Raw genomic sequence first — 18,695 nt, 5'->3', positions numbered from 1 at the left:
AAGATCTCCAAGATCCCTTCCAACTCTCGTTATTCTATTCTATTCTATTCTATTCTATTCTATTCTATTCTATTCTATTCTATTCTATTCCACTGTAATTCTATTCTATTCTATTCTATTCCACTGTAATTCTATTCTATTCTATTCTATTTTATTCCATTCCATTCCATTCCATTGTAATTCTATTCTATTCTATTCTATTCCATTCCATTCCATTGTAATTCTATTCTATTCTATTCCATTCCATTCCATCCATTGTAATTCTATTCTATTCTATTCTATTCTATTCCATTCCATTCCATTCCATTGTAATTCTATTATATTCCATTCCATTCCATTCCATTGTAATTCTATTCTATTCTATTCCATTCCATTCCATTCCATTGTAATTTTATTCTATTCTATTCTATTCCATTCCATTCCATTCCATTGTAATTTTATTCTATTCTATTCTATTCTATTCTATTCTATTCTATTCTAATTCTATTCTATTCTATTCCATTCCATCCATTGTAATTCTATTCTATTCTATTCTATTCCATTCCATTCCATTCCATTGTAATTCTATTATATTCCATTCCATTCCATTCCATTGTAATTCTATTCTATTCTATTCCATTCCATTCCATTCCATTGTAATTTTATTCTATTCTATTCTATTCCATTCCATTCCATTCCATTGTAATTTTATTCTATTCTATTCTATTCTATTCTATTCTATTCTAATTCTATTCTATTCTATTCCATTCCATTCCATTCCATTGTAATTCTATTCTATTCTATTCTATTCTATTCTATTCTATTCTAATTCTATTCTATTCTATTCCATTCCATCCATTGTAATTCTATTCTATTCTATTCTATTCCATTCCATTCCATTCCATTGTAATTCTATTATATTCCATTCCATTCCATTCCATTGTAATTCTATTCTATTCTATTCCATTCCATTCCATTCCATTGTAATTCTATTCTATTCTATTCTATTCCATTCCATTCCATTCCATTGTAATTTTATTCTATTCTATTCTATTCTATTCTATTCTATTCTAATTCTATTCTATTCTATTCCATTCCATTCCATTCCATTGTAATTCTATTCTATTCTATTCCATTCCATTCCATTGTAATTCTATTCTATTCTATTCCATTCCATTGTAATTCTATTCTATTCTATTCTATTCTATTCTATTCTATTCTATTCTAATTCTAATCTATTCTATTCTATTCTATTCTATTAATTCTGTTTACATTTTCACATTTCTTTGGATCAGTCAGGCAGTATGAAATTGACCAGACTTGAGGGTGCTGAATGGGGTCACAGCTTAAGTTTCCAAAAAATGGTGTTCCTAAGCAATGGCCAGCAGCAATGATAATTTAATTCCTTTCTACCAAGATTGATATTGATTGATTGATTTTGCAAGAATACCAGAAGTGCACTCAGAAAGAGGCAGGCGTTAAATTCCCGAATCTGATTCTGGAGGGCAAGGAGGTCCGTGGGTGGCCTGTCAAATCGGAAGCTTCCTTCGCCCAACGCTCCGTGGGAAAACCTGGTACCTGAAGCAGCCTTTCCCATCGTCCTCCTTGATTTCCAGGGAGACAGAGAAGGTGAAGATGTCGCTGTCCGGCATCTCCGGAGTCAAAGGGGCCGCGAGCGGGACTTGCTTGGCAGAACGGCGGAAAGCGGTGGCAAAACTGTACAGGATCCGGCTCACCTGAGGTGAAAAGGAGGAGGGGGAAGGGAAGGAGAAGAAGGAAGGGAGGAAAGAGAAGAGGGGAGGAAGGAAGGAAGGAGAGAGAAAGGAGTGAAGAGGAGAGGAAAGAGAGGAAGGGAGGGGTGGAGAAGGAAGGAAGGAAGGAAGAAAGGAGAGAAATAAGAGGAGAGAGGAGGGGTGGAGAGGGAAGGAAGGAAGGAAGGGAGAGAAAGAGAGGAGGGGAGGAAGGGAGGGAGGAAGAGAAAGAGAAGAGAGGAAGAAGGAAGAAAGGAGAGAGAAAGGAGCGGAAAGGAGAGGAAAGAGAGGAAGGGAGAGGTGGGGAAGGAAGGAAGGAAGGGAGAAAAAGAGGAGGGGATGAAGGAAGGAAGAAAGGAATGAAGAAAGGAGAAAGAGAAAGGAGAGGAGAGAGGAGGGGAGGGGAGGGGTGGAGAGGGAAGGAAGGAAGGAAGGGAGAGAAGGAGAGAAGGGGAGGAAGAGGGGGAGGGGAGGGAGGGAGAGAAAGAGGAGGAAGGAAGGAAGAAAGGAGAGAAAAAGGAGAGGAGAGAGAGGAGGGGAGGGAAGGAAGGAAGGAAGGAGGGAGGGAGGGAAGGAAAGAAGAAGGAGAGGGAGAGAAAAGGATGGGAGAGGAGGGAGGGAGGAGAAGAGACCGATGGAAGGAAGGAAGGAAGGAGAGAGAGAGAGAGAAAGGAGAGGAGGGGAGGGGTGGGGAGGGAAGGAAAGAGAGAGAAAGAGAGGAGGGGAAGGAAGAAGAAAGGAGAATGAAGAGGGAAGGAAAAAGAAGAAAAGGGAAAAAGGAAGGAGGGAGGGAAAGAAGAAGGAGAGGGAGAGGAAAGGAGGGGAGGAGAAGAGACAAGACAAGACGAGAAAGAGAGAATAAGGATGGAGAAGGTGGAAGTGTAACCTCATATCCCAACAGAAGGAAGACAGGTCTCCTCAACTGCTTCCTGCCCAGGCACCCCAGGCCTCCCCCAGCTCCACGCTTTGAACTTACAGCTTCCTGGATCTCGCATCGGAAGACGTGAATTCTGAAGAGCTCAGAGTTGTAATGGCTTTCCGTGAAAGCAAAGCAGTCGCTTTCCGGAGTCCCGTCGTGACCTCGCACGCAGAACAGGATCTTGTAAATGGGATAGTTGGCTATTTCGGTGTTTGTTGGAGGCTCCAGCAACCTGTGGGAGGGAGGAAACCCCACACAGGGGTAAGAGTGAGGCAACGGGCAGCTTGGCAAATCCTTCCACCTTCCCTAGCACCTCCAGCTTCATAATTATACCCGTTCATTTCATCCAACACAAGTTTTTAAGTACCGAGTACTCCCAATTAATCTAGGGCAGAGAGTCTCCAAACTTGGCAGCTTTAAGGCTCGTGGACTCGCTGGGAAATTCTGGGAATTGAAGTCTTAAAAGTTACCAAATTTGGAGATTCCTGGATAGGTGTCTGTCCTGGTCACTTTTTACAGAAGCACGATTGAGAGGGTTTTAACAAACTGCATCCCTGTCTGGTTTGGTGGCGGCAGCGCCTCATATAGAAAGTCCTTACAGAGTAGTGGTGAAGACAGCTGAGAAGCTTCCCATTATTCAGGATACTGCTTATAAGCGCTACCTGATTAGAGCTCGAAGAATTGTTAGAGACCCCACACACCCACTCCACAGTCTGTTTCTGTCGTTCCCCTCTGGGAGGAAGTTTCAAAGTATTTCTACCAGGATTACCAGATTCTGTAACAGCTTTGTTCCCTATGCTATCCATTTGGTTAGCTCACAAGATTCGTTTTTCTCACGATGTACATTTATACATCTGAACTAGACTATGGTGTTTCTCTGTGTCATATATGTGGGTATATGCATAATTTTGTATTTATTTATTTATGTAGTCATGTTTAAATAAATAAATAAATATTATTTATTTATTTATATAAATTTATTTATTTATGTAGTCATGTTTGAGGGGTGCGGTGGCTCAGGGGCTAGGACGTTGAGCTTGTCGATCGAAAGGTCGGCAGCTCAGCGGTTCGAATCCCTAGTGCTGCCGTGTAACAGGGTGAGCTCCCGTTACTTGTCCCAGCTTCTGCCAACCTAGCAATTTCGAAAGCACGTAAAAATGCAAGTAGAAAAAATAGGGACCACCTTTGGTGGGAAGGTAACAGTGTTCCGTGCACCTTTGGCGTTAAGACATGCCGACCACATGACCACGGAGACGTCTTCGGACAGCGCTGGCTCTTCGGCTTTGAAACGGAGATGAGCACCGCCCCCTAGAGTCGGCAATGACTAGCACGTATGTGCGAGGGGAACCTTTACTTTTACCTTAGTCATATTTATGTAGTGCGTCAAATTCAAGGCCCGTGGGCCAGATGCAGCCCATGGAATGCTTAGATCCGGCCCGCAGAGCCAGCCTGGAAATAGCAAAGGACTGGCCCACGGTACCTCTGCTAGCGAAAACGGGGCCTAATGCTGGAGCATGCACTTCCCCACTCTGAAATATCTCATATGCATTTAATGACCTGTGCATTCGATTAACAAATGCATTGGGAAAAGCAGGGAGTGATCACGTTCATTTAACGTGATTCAACCAAATGAATTCTCTGGCTACGAATGTAATTGGCAGGCTCTATTACATTACATAAAGACAGTGAAGGGGAAGGGCCCGACAGAGGCGTGAGGTAGCTCCCTTGGCAAAGCCTAGTCCTGGAGAAGGTGGGCGTCTACCTCACGGTGCCCTCGGACACGTTTGGCACAGAGAGCGTCACGTCCACGGAGGTCTGGCCTTGGCTGCGCAGAATGGCCATCATCCGCAGGGCCTCCACCTCGCTCCGGGGGGCGTTGACGGAGGCGCAGCCCAAGTAGGTGAGTTTGCTGAAGACCACGCTGTCCTCGTCGGCCACCGGGGTGAAGGGACTGGACTCCTCCGAATCTGCCAGCCCCCCCCCCAAAAAAAAGAGGGAAGGAGTCAGCAGAGAAAGGGAAAGAAAGAAACATGTTTTATCATCATCTTCATGTAATGACCCTATAATCCCTTGCGGGGTAGAGTCTGAGCAACCGAATGGAGCTAACAGAGTGTTTACTGGCCAGATGCTCTTCCTGTCGCCAATGAGGAGTTTTTTTCAGCAGTTATATTCTCATTGTGCTCAGAGAGAGAAATATCAGACTCTACCTAGGATCAAACTCACAGCCTCCTGACTGTGAGGCGAGAGCTCCACCTCTAGGCCACTGCACCACTCAAAAGAAACACATTTTATGAATGGTCAAAAGGTCTAGAGCAGTGGTTCTCAACCTTTATAGTGCTGCGACCCTTTTAATACAATTCCCCACAATGTGGCGACCCCTTTAATACAATTCCCCACGATGTGGCGACCCCAACCATAAAATTATTTTCATTTTTAATTTATCGTGCCTGAAGCCGTATTGGCTAGTGATCTGAACTGCTTGCGATTGCCTTGAGGACGGAGGCATTAAAGCGGAGACTTCTCCCCTATTAAGTTTATCGCGCCTGAAGCCAGATTAGGCTAGCGATTGGGAGTGATTGCAGCTGGCTTGAGAGGGAGACATCAGAGCAAAGATTTCTCTCTTTTTTAATTCATCGCGCCTGAAGCTGAATTCGGCTAGCGATTTGAAGAGCCTGCAGCTGGCTTGTGGAGTCAACCATTGGAGCGCGATTCTTCGACTCGCAAGTATACTTCCCATATTTCCGATGGTCTTAGGCGACCCCTGGCAAATCGTCATTCGACCCCCAACGAGGCCCCGACCCACAGGTTGAGAACTGCTGGTCTAGAGCGTGAAGAAAGCCTGGAAGGTCAGCTCTCCGCCGGTGGTGCCTCCTCCTCCCACCTTCTTTAGCCTTGGTGGGAACTCACCTCCCTGGGATGGCTTCACCGGGAGCCTCATTTCTGGCTTGGAGGGTCCCGTCACAGACACAGGGTTGATGGTGGAGGAGGCGGAGGCCTCGAGGAGAACCAGCTCATCCCCTTCTCCGTCCTGGGAGGGGCTCTCTTCCTCCCCCTCCCGGTCATTTGAGGGGTCCTCCATGGGGGGATCCATTAGGACGTCTTCCAGTTCCTTCTGCAGCTGCTGCTCACTCCCATTTCCTACGATCTGGGAGGCGGAAGAGAAAGCATTGGCGGATCTCAGCCAGACACCCTGAGAGAAGCAGGGTGCCTGTGAGGCAGCCAAGAAAACACGCATTTGCAGCCGGGAAAGAATAAAGGTAGTCCCAGGCTTACAGCAATTCATTCAGTGACTGTTTGAAGTTACGATGGCACAGAAAAAAAGAGTCTCGCGACCATTTCTCACACAACCGTCGCTGCACCCACGTGTTCACGTGATTTAAATTTGGATGCTTAACAATTGGTTCATATTTATGACGGTCGCGGTGTCCCAAGGTCATCTGATCCCCTTTTGTGGCCTCCAGAAATCGTGGGCGCGCCATCCCTGAAGGTTTTTCAGAAGAGTCTAGACCAGCGATGGCTAACCTTTTTGCTGTCGCATGCCAAACACGGGAGGAGCGCGTGCATGTCCACAGCCATAATTCAATGCCCCCCAGCGCACTGCCCCCCCCCGCGCTTGTGTGTGCACCCTGTTTTGGGCCTAGCAGGCCTTCCTGAAGCCCCCGGAGGCCGGAAACGTCCCGTTTCCAGACTTCTGGTAGGCTCGCTTTTCCCCCTCCCAAGGCTCCAGAGGCTTTCTTGGAGCCTGGGGAGGGCAAAAATTTAAATTTAAAATTATTTAAAATTAAATTTAAAATGATTTAAATTTTAAAAAATCTGATTTAAATCTTTAAAAAAAACCCGATTTTTTTTATTTTTAAAAAAATCATCAATTTTTATTTACCTTACATGGGATTCAAATCCATCCACTGGTTTTTGACAGCATCTAAAAGTGGTTTGTTACTTTTCTTTTTGCTTTTCGGCAAACGCGGAAGAATTTGCACTCTTCCGCGAAAGAAGTTCGAATGACTAACGCGCTTAAAACAATAAGACAAAAGACTTGCTTAAAACACACTGAATTTTTAAATTCCCTTGTAGGGAACAGGGTTGAAATTGAAAGCATACTCCTTCCTCCTCTGACCCGCTGTTGAACTCACCGACAGTTCCAATATTGCAGAATATACAGCTTCGTGCTACATAACTAAACTCCATTTCGTGCTGAATAATCTAAATTATTAAGGTATCTTAAATAGAAAACTATCTTTACTCCAAAAGCATTTTATTAAAATAAATTCGATTAAAAAAAATCCGATTTAAATTTTAAAAAAATTGATTTATTTTTTTTTAATTGTCAATTTTTATCCAGATTTTGGGTAGCGAGGACCATTGGTTTGAAAGAAGGGTTAGAGAGGCCATTTATGTTAACACTGAGCCGCCGTCTCTCAACAGAGGAGGAGCGATAAGAGATGCCACCTATCCCCAATTTATAATGAAGTCCGTTTGGCTGTTCCAAGAAGATGCCGCCCCTCGGATTCAGGTGGCCCTGAGGTCACAGGTAAACCTCCTCGTGGTCAGACGAGCTGGATTTGGCCCGCTGGCCTTGAGTTTGACACCCCTGATCTAACCAAATCGAATGAAAATTTTAGAATGATTCCGCCTAGAAGAGATACCTTCAGCAACGTGATTGGTTTTCAATCTGATCCATTTAGCGCGCAATACCGAGCGGGTTTGGGAATGGGACACAGAGAAAAACGTTCTTTACAATTCAACTAACTTTAAAATTTACCTAAATTTATACTCGAATGGCCTGCTTATGTCATAGCTTTGCTTTCCACAGGAGCCCTTGAGTAAGACGTTCTCAGCACTTCCGCAGTTGTGTTCGTGAGTGTAAGCGGAGTGCTAAATACCATATTTCCCGGAAAATAAAACCGAATTTTATATTAATTTTTGCTCCAAAAGACGCATTAGGGATTATTTTCTGATTAGGTCTTATTTTGGGGGAAATACAGTACTAAAGGCATCCATCTGGCTTACAATCTTAACTGGGGCTTATTTTGGGAGGTAGAGCTTATATTGCCACCATCCTGAAAAATCATGCTAGGACTTATTTTCCGGTTGGGTCTTATTTTGGGGGAAATACGGTACTAAATGCATCCACCTGGCTGACAGTCTTAATTGGGGCTTATTTGGGGGTAGAGCTTATATTACGAAAATCCTGAAAAATCATGCTAGGACTTATTTTCCGGTTGGGTCTTATTTTGGGGGAAATACGGTACTAAATGCATCCACCTGGCTGACAGTCTTAATTGGGGCTTATTTGGGGGTAGAGCTTATATTACGAAAATCCTGAAAAATCATGCTAGGACTTATTTTCCGGTTGGGTCTTATTTTCGGGGAAACAAGTTAATACTGAGTATTTTCATAAACATCGTGAGGAAGAAAAAGCTAATAATACAGTTGTCTTGGATGCAGGATAACTATTAGCCCAGCTACTATGAATGTTAACAGACGTTAATTGTATTTGTATTTGGAGGGAAAGATAAGATTTGTTAGAAATGTGACTCAATAAGCCTGGCTTGCACCTGTAGTCCTCGACTTACAACTATTTGTTTAGCGACCCAAATTACAACAGCAGTGGAAAAAAGGAACCTTATGACTGGCACTCACACAACTGCACAACTGACCGGCAAGGAAAACAACCTTAACTGGCCGTTAACTGTCCTTCCATCTCCCGCAGCATCCAATGCAACCGAATCGAGAAAGCTTCCAGGATAGGAAGCAAAACATTTTTGGTTTTCCTTCCTCGCTCCCCCCCCCCCAAAAAAATCAGCCCAGTTGCCTTTTGTTCAAAATAAAAAACCCACTTTTGATACAGAGAGAGAGAGAGAGAGAGAGAGAGAGAGAGCACTTTCTCAAGCCAGAGAGGGGTCTGTACAGGCCTCTCCCAGTTGGGTCTGGGGGTTAAATTCCTCCCTACCAGACAGTGGCACAAATGCCTTAAGAATGGAGGTGGGGTGGGGGAGGAGAAGGCTTTTAATGAAAAGCAGGAGGCTTGGCCTTTGGGGATGGGCTGGGCAGAGCGGAGTGGGGGGAGAAGGCTTTTAATGAAAAGCAGGAGGCTTGGCCTTTGGGGATGGGCTGGGCAGAGCGGAGTGGGGGGAGAAACGGCATCGGCAAGCCAGGGAGATTTCGTGGGGTGGGGAAAAAAGCCGCGCGGTACGAATTGGCAGCTGGCAACCCTCCAGTTTACACGGGGGTCAGGGAAGAGGGGAGGAGGCCAGGAGGGGAGAAGCACTACTGGAGGAGCTCGCTGGAGAGGCTGGGCGTGATTGTGCGGGCTCCCGGCCAAGAGGAGCCCCACCCAGCCGCCATTAAGCTGAACTTTCCCTCTGTTAGGCTGGCACAGAGGGAGAGGGCCTTGGCCTTGATCCATCCGTCCATCTATCACTATCTATTTACTGTACTTACTGTATATATCTATCTACTTATCTATCTTATCTATTTATCTCTATCATCTATCTATCTACTGTATCTATCTATCTTATCTATCTATATCTATCATCTACTTATCTATCTTATCTATTTATCTATCTATATCTATATAGATATATATATCTATATATAGATATATCTATATACCTATATATCTATAGATATCTGACATCATTACAATTGAACGTGTCCAGAAATATTTTACAAGAAGAGTTCTCCACTCCTCTGAAAACAACAAAATACCTTATGCCATCAGACTTGAAATCCTAGGCTTAGAAAACTTGGAACTCCGTCGCCTTCGACAAGACCTAAGTTTAACTCATAGAATCATCTATTGTAATGTCCTTCCTGTTAAAGACTACTTCAGCTTCAATTGCAATAATACAAGAGCAACCAATAGATTCAAACTTAATGTTAACCGCTTTAATCTAGATTGCAGAAAATATGACTTCTGTAACAGAGTTATCAGTGCTTGGAACACATTACCTGACTTTGTGGTCTCTTCCCATAATCCCAAAAGCTTTAACCAAAAACTTTCTACTATTGACCTCACCCCATTCCTAAGAGGATTTATAATGTGCATAAGAGCACAAACGTGCCTACTTTTCCTGTCCTATTGTTTGCTTGTTTCTTCTTTTCTTTTTTCTTCTTATATATATATATGCTTATACTTCCTTATATTACCTCATATATGTTTATATACTATATAATCTTTTTATGTGATGCTTATACATAATGTTGTGACAAAATAAATAAATAAATAAATATCTCTATCTACTTATCTTATCTATATCATCTATTATCTATCATCTATCTATCCACTGTATCTACTTATCCATCTTATCTATTTATCTATTTATATCTATCTTTCCTATCTATTTACTATCCATCTCTATCATCTAACTATCTACTTATCTTTCTTACCTATTTATCTATCTATATCATCTATCTAATCTACTTAGCTCCCTACCTATCTCATCTCTTTGTATCTGTCTGCCTATTTTTTTATATACCTACCTATCTACCTACTTACCTATTTATCTATCAAATCTACCTATCTCTTTATTTACCTACCTACCTCTCTATCTCTTTCTCTAACTACCTAGCCCTCTTTATCTACCTACCTACCTACTTTCCTATCTCTCTACCTATCTCTCTACTACCTCTCTCTCTACCTACCTACCTACCTCTCTACCTACCTAATCTCTCTTGTTCTCTCGACTGAGGCCTGTGACTTAACTCCCAGCCCTCCCTGAAGTGAACCAGGCAGTGCTACGGTGACTTGCAGGCTCAAACAGCTTCTCTTCAACCATGTCTGGCTCCAATAAGTAGTGAAAATACGTGTGTGTGTGTGTGTGTGTGTGTGTGTGTGTGTGTGTGTGTGTATGCATGCTTTCCAAAGATTGTGTGCAGCGGCAACTCTCCCTCCCGGCTGGCTGAGGCTTCCTATGGCAAGCAGAGCACAAACACAACACAACTTCTGGGTGTACCCAGAAGAGAAGCAGAGAGCTGGGCTCAACAACCGCCTTTCCCCTCCATTGCTTTCCAGGCAGGGCCGCCAGGCCAAGCCCTTCGTCCTTCAGCAGCAAACACAATTCCTTTAGGAGAAGGACGGTGGCTTGGGAGACGGGGAGGAAGCTGGGAAACAGGAAACATCTGGCCGACGGGCAGAAGGGGCTCAACCAACATTGCCGCGATTCCTTCAAAGTCGGAGGCAGGAGGGAAGCCAAAAAACTCTGGCTGCAAAACGAGGGCAGGGTTCCAAGCCTATCTCGGCTAAGCAAACCAACCATAATTATTTATTTGCGGTTCTAAAACCGGTCTTTCAACAAACAAGGGTTTCTGACACTTTCTGCCATCGGGATCACACACCCCAGCCACATCCGGTCCCTGGAATTCTTTAGCGTCGTCCAGAGCCCAGGGTGGAGTGACCGAAGGAGAGGCCATGTGACTTCGAGAGAGGTGGAGGGCCGAAAATGGCAGGCGGCAGAAGTTACAAGGACTCTACTAAGCCATGGTTTGCTCTCATGGGTTTACTGCGTAAAGCTAATCGCTGGTAGGGTTGATACAATTTCACAAGCCCAAATCCAACGAAGTGATGGCTTAGTGCAGCAGTGGCGAACCGTTTACCCACCGAGTGCCGAACAGGTATGTGCTTCGCGTACTTTCCGTGCGCCATCCACGGTAAAGCATGCGCACAGCTTTTGCACGCGCCCCCGTGCACTATACGCACAACCACACCATCTGCACATGCACATGGTTTTCGCGCGCGCAATGCACACGCACAGATGCCATCAGCTCATGCATGCACGACGCACCAGTACTCTCGCACGCATGCGCAAACGCAAACACACGCGCATGCGCAGGAGAGCGCCGAAGACCAGCTGGGTTCTCTGAATTGCGCGCATGTGCACCGGAGGCCCAGCTGTGGGAGGGACGCGTGCATGCGCAGCTGCAGATGAGTTGGGCGACAAGTCGCCTGCCTGGAAAAATGGCTCTGTGTGCCACTTCCAACACGCATGCCATAGGCTTGCCATCACGGGCTTAGTGCACAGTGGAAACACAAACCTCTAAATCCAAATCACTCCGAAAGTGACAAGGGCTCCATTCACAGGCTAAGATATGACAATGATTCTCACAATCCTGGCTTACAATCCTGGCTTATGGACAGCTAACATCAAAAACATCATCAAAAAGGGACAGCAAAGAATATTCTTCCTGCGCCAACTCAGGAAGCTCAAACTGTCCAAGGAGCTGCTGATTCGGTTCTACAGAGGAATGATTGAGTCTGTCATCTGCATCTCTATAACTGTCTGGTTTGGTTCTGCAACCCAACAAGACTTCAGACTTCAGAGGATAGTTAGACACAGATACAGACTTCAGAGGATAGTTAGAACTGCAGAAAAAACCATGGCTACCAACCTGCCTTCCACTGAGGATTTGCTTACTGCACGAGTCAAAAAGAGGGCTGTGAAAATATTTACAGACCCCTCACATCCTGGACATAAATTGTTTCAACTCCTACCCTCAAAACGACCCTACAGAGCACTGCACACCAGAACAACTAGACACAAGAACAGTTTTTTTCTGAATGTCATCACTCTGCTAAACAAATAATCCCCACAACACTGTCAAACTATTTACTAAATCTGCACTATTAATCTTCTTATCGTTCCCATCACCAATCTCTTTCCACTTATGACTGTATGACTGTAAATTTGTTGCTGGTAATCCTTATGATTTATATTGATATTGTTTCCTGATTGCTTATTTGTACCCTATGATTATCATTAAGTGTTGTAAGCGTTGTACTTTGATGAAGGTATCTTTTCTTTTATGTACACTGGGAGCGTATGCACCAAAGACAAATTCCTTATGTGTTCAATCACACTTGGCCATTAAAAAATTCTATTCTATTCTATTCTACTGTTGCATGCAAGCCCAGCCGGGCACTGGCCAGCACCGGACCTGCATCTGATCGGACCGGATCCTTCATCCTGTTAACAAACCTGTATTTTAATGTACAGGTGGTCCTCGACTTACGACCACAAACGAGCCCAAAATTTCTCTTGATATTTTGAGACTCAGTGCTTAAGTGAAGTCTGTCCCTCTTGCCACAGTTCTTTAAGTGAACGACTGCAGCTGTTCAGTTAGCAACGTGGCCGTTAAGTGAATCTGGCTTGTCAGAAGGTCGCAAAAGGGGATCCCGGCACACTCTAACCGTCATAAATGTGAACCAGTTGGCCAAACCATCTGGATTTTGGAGGGGGGGGATGTTGTGGTGTGAAAAACGGCCTTAAAGTTGCTTTTTTTTCCAGTCAGCAATAGATAGAACGGAATAGAATTCTTAATTGGCCAAGTGTGATTGACACGCAAGAAATTTGTCTTTGGTGCATATGCTCTCAGTGTACATAAGGAGAATAAAATACCTTCTTCAAGAATAAAAAGATACGACATTTAAGTGAAAGTCAAGGTTACAAATAAACTGTCAAATTGTACTAGGAAACAAGTAAAAACAATATAAATCGAAAGATACAAAGCAACATGGATATAATCATAAGTGGGAAGAGATATACTAGTAAGGAAGAGAAAAATAATAGTAATACAGTCTTAGTGAATTTTTTGACAGTGTTGTGGGAATTAGGTTTTTTTTTTTAATTTGAATTTATATCCCGCCCTTCTCCGAAGACTCAGGGCGGCTTACACTGTGTTAAGCAATAGTCTTCATCCATTTGTATATTATATAGAAAGTCAACTTATTGCCCCCAACAATCTAGGTCCTCATTTTACCTACCTTATAAAGGATGGAAGGCTGAGTCAACCTTGGGCCTGGTGGGACTTGAACTTGCAATAATTGCAAGCAGCTGTGTTAATAACAGACAGACTTTATTTTTTTTATTTTATTTTTTTTATTTATTTATTTACATTTATACCCCGCCCTTCTCCGAAGACTCAGGGCGGCTTACACTGTGTTAAGCAATAGTCTTCATCCATTTGTATATTATATAGAAAGTCAACTTATTGCCCCCAACAATCTAGGTCCTCATTTTACCTACCTTATAAAGGATGGAAGGCTGAGTCAACCTTGGGCCTGGTGGGACTTGAACTTGCAATAATTGCAAGCAGCTGTGTTAATAACAGACTTTATTTTTTTTATTTTATTTTTTTTATTTATTTATTTACATTTATACCCCGCCCTTCTCCGAAGACTCAGGGCGGCTTACACTATGTTAAGCAATAGTCTTCATCCTATTTGTATATTATATACAATGTCAACTTATTGCCCCCAATAGTCTGGGTCCTCATTTTACCTACCTTATAAAGGATGGAAGGCTGAGTCAACCTTGGGCCTGGTGGGATTTGAACCTGCAATAATTGCAGGCAGCTGTTGTTAATAACAGACTGTTTAGCAGTCTGCGCCACTCAAGGACACTTAGTCTGCTGAGCCACCAGAGGCCCCTAAGTTATTAAGCAGAGGGATGGCATTTGGGAAAAAACTATCTTTGTGTCTAGTTGTTTTGGTGTGCAGTGCTCTATAGCAGGGGTCACCAACCTTTCGAACCTCAGGGACCACTAAATTCATAATTTTGAATCCCGTGGACCACTAATATGATCTGCGTAATGACCAGCTTGGTGGACATGGCTAGGTGGTCATGTGACTGGGTGGGTGTGGCCAATTCGATGTCACTCACATTGAGGGGCGCCTCGACAGCCTCAACTCGCCCCTCCCCTTCCAGCCATTCCTCTCTTCCCCACCACGGGCTCCTTAGGGCCCCAATAGGAAGCAGTTGTTGGAGCTAAGCAGCCACCACGAGAGAGAGTTGGCAAAACAGCTCAGTTCAAATTGGATCTGATTGAGAAAGAGGCTCAGCAGAAGCATCTAACTGAGGACTAGGAGCATAGGCTTTCCAAGCAGAGGGAAGACCTGCGGGAGTGCAAGGCCAGGGACCGGCACCTGGAGACTCAGCGGGCTGAGATGGTCAGCCAGTTCCAGGCCATGATGCAGTCCCACAGGAACAAGGCCCTCCGGCTCTTCGCCACCAGCAGCGCTTCCTTCCAGCCTTCGCCCAAAGCCCCACACCAGGAGGCCAAAGCAGACTCCAAGTCGGAATTTCTGCCCCCCTCCGACCCACACAAAAAGACCCCAAAGGGGGAGACTCTCTGCAGCAACACAAACATTCATGGCACGTATCCAGCCCAGGGGCCATAGTTTGAGGACCCCTGATTTAATATTTAAAAACGGAAATAATTTTTCTGCGGACCACCCAAAATTTTCGGTGACCGCTGCTCGATAGCGTCCTTTTGAGGGTTGAACCATTGTTAAGTTGAGGACTACCTGCCACCCCCACCTTCCTGGGAGAATTCCCCAGCGGAGAATCAAGAGGGCAGCAGCCCCACTGCAGGCAGCCTCCCAGCCCTTGGATGGTCTTTTGCTGACATTCCTGGCGTGCCAGAGATCCGGGCGGATAGGAGGCAAAATTGGCCGGTTTCCAAGCAGGAAAAAAAACAAAAAAAGGCATTCCTGGTTTGGTGAGGCCAGAAAGATGGCCGTTCCCTTTTTCAGGACACCTTGTCAGGCCTGGAAACCATATTAGACTTTAGGTTTCCAGACGCTGCCACATTTTTCCCCTGAGGGGAAGAAGGGGGGCTGAGGAGTATGGTAACATTCTTCAGACGGTCAAGGTCGGATGGGGTTCACATCTGCAGGAAGAGTGGCAAGAAGATATTCGAATGGACTGGGAGAACGTGGCACCATGTGACCATCAAAGGGGTCAGGGGGGTGGGACTCTTGGGGTTTGTATAACTGGGGAAAAGAATCCGGAACTTCAGTTTTGGAATAATGTCAAGGTTCCAGAAATACCTCTTCTGCGTAAAAGAAACTCAGAGACATTTCTTTTCCAGAGTTCTTTACTAGCATGAGGAGACTGGCACACGATGAGTGCAATTCCAAAACTGAATTTCCGGATTCTTTTCCCCAGTTATACAAACCCCAAGAGTCCCACCCCCCTGACCCCTTTGATGGTCACATGGTGCCACGTTCTCCCAGTCCATTCGAATATCTTCTTGCCACTCTTCCTGCAGATGTGAACCCCATCCGACCTTGACCGTCTGAAGAATGTTACCATACCCCTCAGCCCCCCTTCTTCCCCTCAGGGGAAAAATGTGGCAGTGTCTGGAAACCTAAAGTCTAATATGGTTTCCAGGCCTGACACACCTGCCCACTCGACCCGTCTCCCAAGGCGCAAAGAACCTCCCGCCCCTCTTACCTTCAACCCTGTCTTTTCGTCATCGCTGCCGTTATTGGTGGAAGGGGTGTCATCGCCTTGCCGGGAAATCAAGACGAAATCTTCGCTGTTGAGCGTCGAGACCGAATCGGAAGACACACTGATTTTGCCCACGGAAGCCTTGTCATCCATTTCTTTTCTTTTTTTTTTTTTAAAACAAGGGACGCCGGGGAAAGGGGAATCGTAGGTGGCCTGCAGGAGGAGGGACCTGGAAAACACGAACGGCATGACGTCAGCGTCGCTGCTTTCCGGAGGGCTCCGAGAAGAGGAAGGGATGAGCTCTGGGGGGGTGGGGGTGGGGGGGGTTCCTCGACGCAGGCTACCCCAAATAAGTCAAATTCTAGGCGTTTGCGGGTTCCTGGCGCCAAACGATTTTGAGGGGTCCTTGGTGGCCCTCTGAGCTTGGTGGTTTTCTTGCAGATGTTTCGTTACCAAACTACGTGCTCCAAGGGAGGAGGGTTTGTGGAGAGGAGGAAGAGGAGGAAGAGGAGGAAGAAGGAGGAAGAAGAGAAAGGTGGGTGCTCTCCGAGTTTGGTGGTTTTCTTGCAGGCGTTTCATTACCAAACTAGGTAACATCATCAGTGCTCCAAGGGAGGAGGGTTTGTGGAGAGGAGGAGGAGGAGGAGGAGGAGGAAGGAAGGAAGAGGAAGAAGAGGGAGGAGGAAGAGAATGGTGGGTGCTCTCCGAGCTTGGTGGTTTTCTTGCAGGCGTTTCATTACCAAACTAGGTAACATCATCAGTGCTCCAAGGTAGTAGCGTTTGTGGAGAGGAGGGGTGAGGAAGAGGAGGGAGAAAGAGAACTGTGGGGTCCTTGGTGCTCGCCGAGCTTGGTGGTTTTCTTGCAGGCGTTTCATTACCAAACTAGGTAACATCATCAGTTTTAGTCATCCTTGATGACGTTACCTAGTTTGGTAATGAAACGTCTGCAAGAAAACCACCAAGTTCAGAGAGCACAAAAGACCCCACAGTCCTCCTCCTTCCCCCTTTCTCCTCCTCCTCCATTCTGCAAACCCCCCTCCCTTCTAGCACTGATGACGTTACTTAGTTGGGTCACGAAACGTCTGCAAGAAAACCACCCAGCTCAGAGAGCACCAAGGACTCTTCCTTTCAACCCTGAGCTACAAACATTATCCGGTACCCAAGGATTTTATAACTCAGGAGCAGAATCATCCAGAAGCCTTGAGATGATGGCGAAGCCCCAAAAAGAGGCGTCAAAAACAGATTCAAGTCTGCCTTGGTGCGGGGGGTAGCAAAAGCCCTTTTTAAAATTGATTCCCCAGCAACGGGGCCTTGGAATGATGCAGAATTCCCATAATAAGCCTCTAGAAGGTTATTTTTGTTGTGTGGATTCCACACAAATTATAACAATTACCTTTCAGAGTGGTACTTCGAATCCTTTACAGCAGGGGTCTCCAACCTTGGCAACTATAAGCCTGGAGGATTTCAACTCCCAGAAAGCCCCAGCCAGCAAAGCAAAGCTGGTTGGGGAATTCTGGGAGTTGAAGTCCTCCAGGCTTATAGTTGCCAAGGTTGGAGACCCCTGCTTTACAGGTATGAAGGCTTACGACGGTTCATTTACTGACGGTTCAAAGTTACAACGGGGTTGAAAAACAGTGATCACGTGATCAGACGCTTTGGCAATGGACTCAGTATTTACGACGGTCGCTGTGCGTCCCAGATTCATGCGATTCCCTCTTTTGCGACCTTCTGACAAGCCAAGTCAAGGGCGAAGCCAGATTCGTGTTAACAAACCGGGCTTACTCACTGAAAAATGTCAGCGATTTGCTCAAACAACGGTGGGAAGAGAAGTCGTAAAACGGGGCAAAACCCACGTAACCAATGCTTAACACTTAACGGCAGAAACGGGCTCAGTGTGGCTGTACGCCGAGGACTGGTATACTAGCACAGCCTTAAATCTGGCTGCCAAATTCAATGCAGGCGGTCCTCGACGTCCGACCACAATGGAGTCCAGAATGTGAGAAATTTGTTACGTGGCTTTTGCCCCACGTTTTACGACTTTTCTTGCCACGGTTGTTAAGTGACTCGCTGTAGTTTGCCTCCAGAAGTTGTGACTGCTCCAACATTGGAAGTTTTTAAGAAGAGGCTGGATAACCATTTGTCTGAAGTGGGTGTAGGGTTTCCTGCCTTAAGCGAGGGGGTTGGACTAGAAGACCTCCAAGATCCCTTCCGACTCTGTTGTTCTAAAAGAGTCTTCTTCTAAACAGCCCCTTTTTTCAGTGCCGTCGTAACTTCAGATGGTCGTTAAATGAACTGTTTTAAGTCAAGGCGACCTGTACTTTGACAGCAACTCTCGGTGTAGGAAGTTAGTGCCCAACCCTCTCCTAAGAAAATGAAATATTTTAGGGAATATTAAAAGGGCAGAATATTTTCCCTAAAAGTGAGACTGAAACGCAGCCCGCCCCCCCTTTTATCAATGGGCCGGCCTATTCTATATAACAAAGATCCTTCAGGCAGAGCTATAATAGGAATTGCCCAAAGCCCCTTTCATTACATCATCACCCAGCAAGAGTCAACCAAGCTTGGGCCTTAGGACAGCCTACAGAGTTGTCCCTTGCATGACCCCATGGGAGTCCGACGACCAATCAGAATACAAGCTCAAATTCAAAAAGCCCAGAGAGGGCATAAAACCCAGGCACTCACAGCATCTCTTCCTTTCCCCCTCCCCCCCTCAGGACCTCAAACCATATGGTCTTCCTGTCCTCCATTAAAAACCATCTTTCTAAGCACTCTCCAGTGTCTTGGAACTGAACTGAGAAGCTGGCAGGAATAGCC

At 45.4% G+C, this 18,695-nt stretch overlaps 1 protein-coding gene across 2 annotated transcripts in view; it reads right to left on the bottom strand.

Annotated features, from left to right (window-relative positions):
* Positions 1 to 18,695, bottom strand: part of RABGAP1 (RAB GTPase activating protein 1) — a 99,648-nt gene that overhangs the window by 75,218 nt on the left and 5,735 nt on the right. For both annotated transcript variants that reach the window (XM_058159259.1, XM_058159258.1), the window contains exons 2-6: positions 15,885 to 16,110; positions 5,557 to 5,794; positions 4,412 to 4,616; positions 2,707 to 2,881; positions 1,558 to 1,715 (exon numbers count right to left, since the gene is read on the bottom strand). In XM_058159259.1, the coding sequence (XP_058015242.1) occupies positions 1,558 to 1,715; positions 2,707 to 2,881; positions 4,412 to 4,616; positions 5,557 to 5,794; positions 15,885 to 16,034 (926 nt within the window). In that variant the 5' untranslated portion in view covers positions 16,035 to 16,110. The remainder of the gene's footprint in view (positions 1 to 1,557; positions 1,716 to 2,706; positions 2,882 to 4,411; positions 4,617 to 5,556; positions 5,795 to 15,884; positions 16,111 to 18,695) is intronic.

Source organism: Ahaetulla prasina, chromosome 16, assembly GCF_028640845.1.
Source record: "Ahaetulla prasina isolate Xishuangbanna chromosome 16, ASM2864084v1, whole genome shotgun sequence".
Lineage (NCBI taxonomy): Eukaryota > Metazoa > Chordata > Lepidosauria > Squamata > Colubridae > Ahaetulla > Ahaetulla prasina.
The sequence above is the reverse complement of the archived record's forward strand: the minus strand, read 5'-3'. Positions and strand labels throughout refer to the sequence as shown.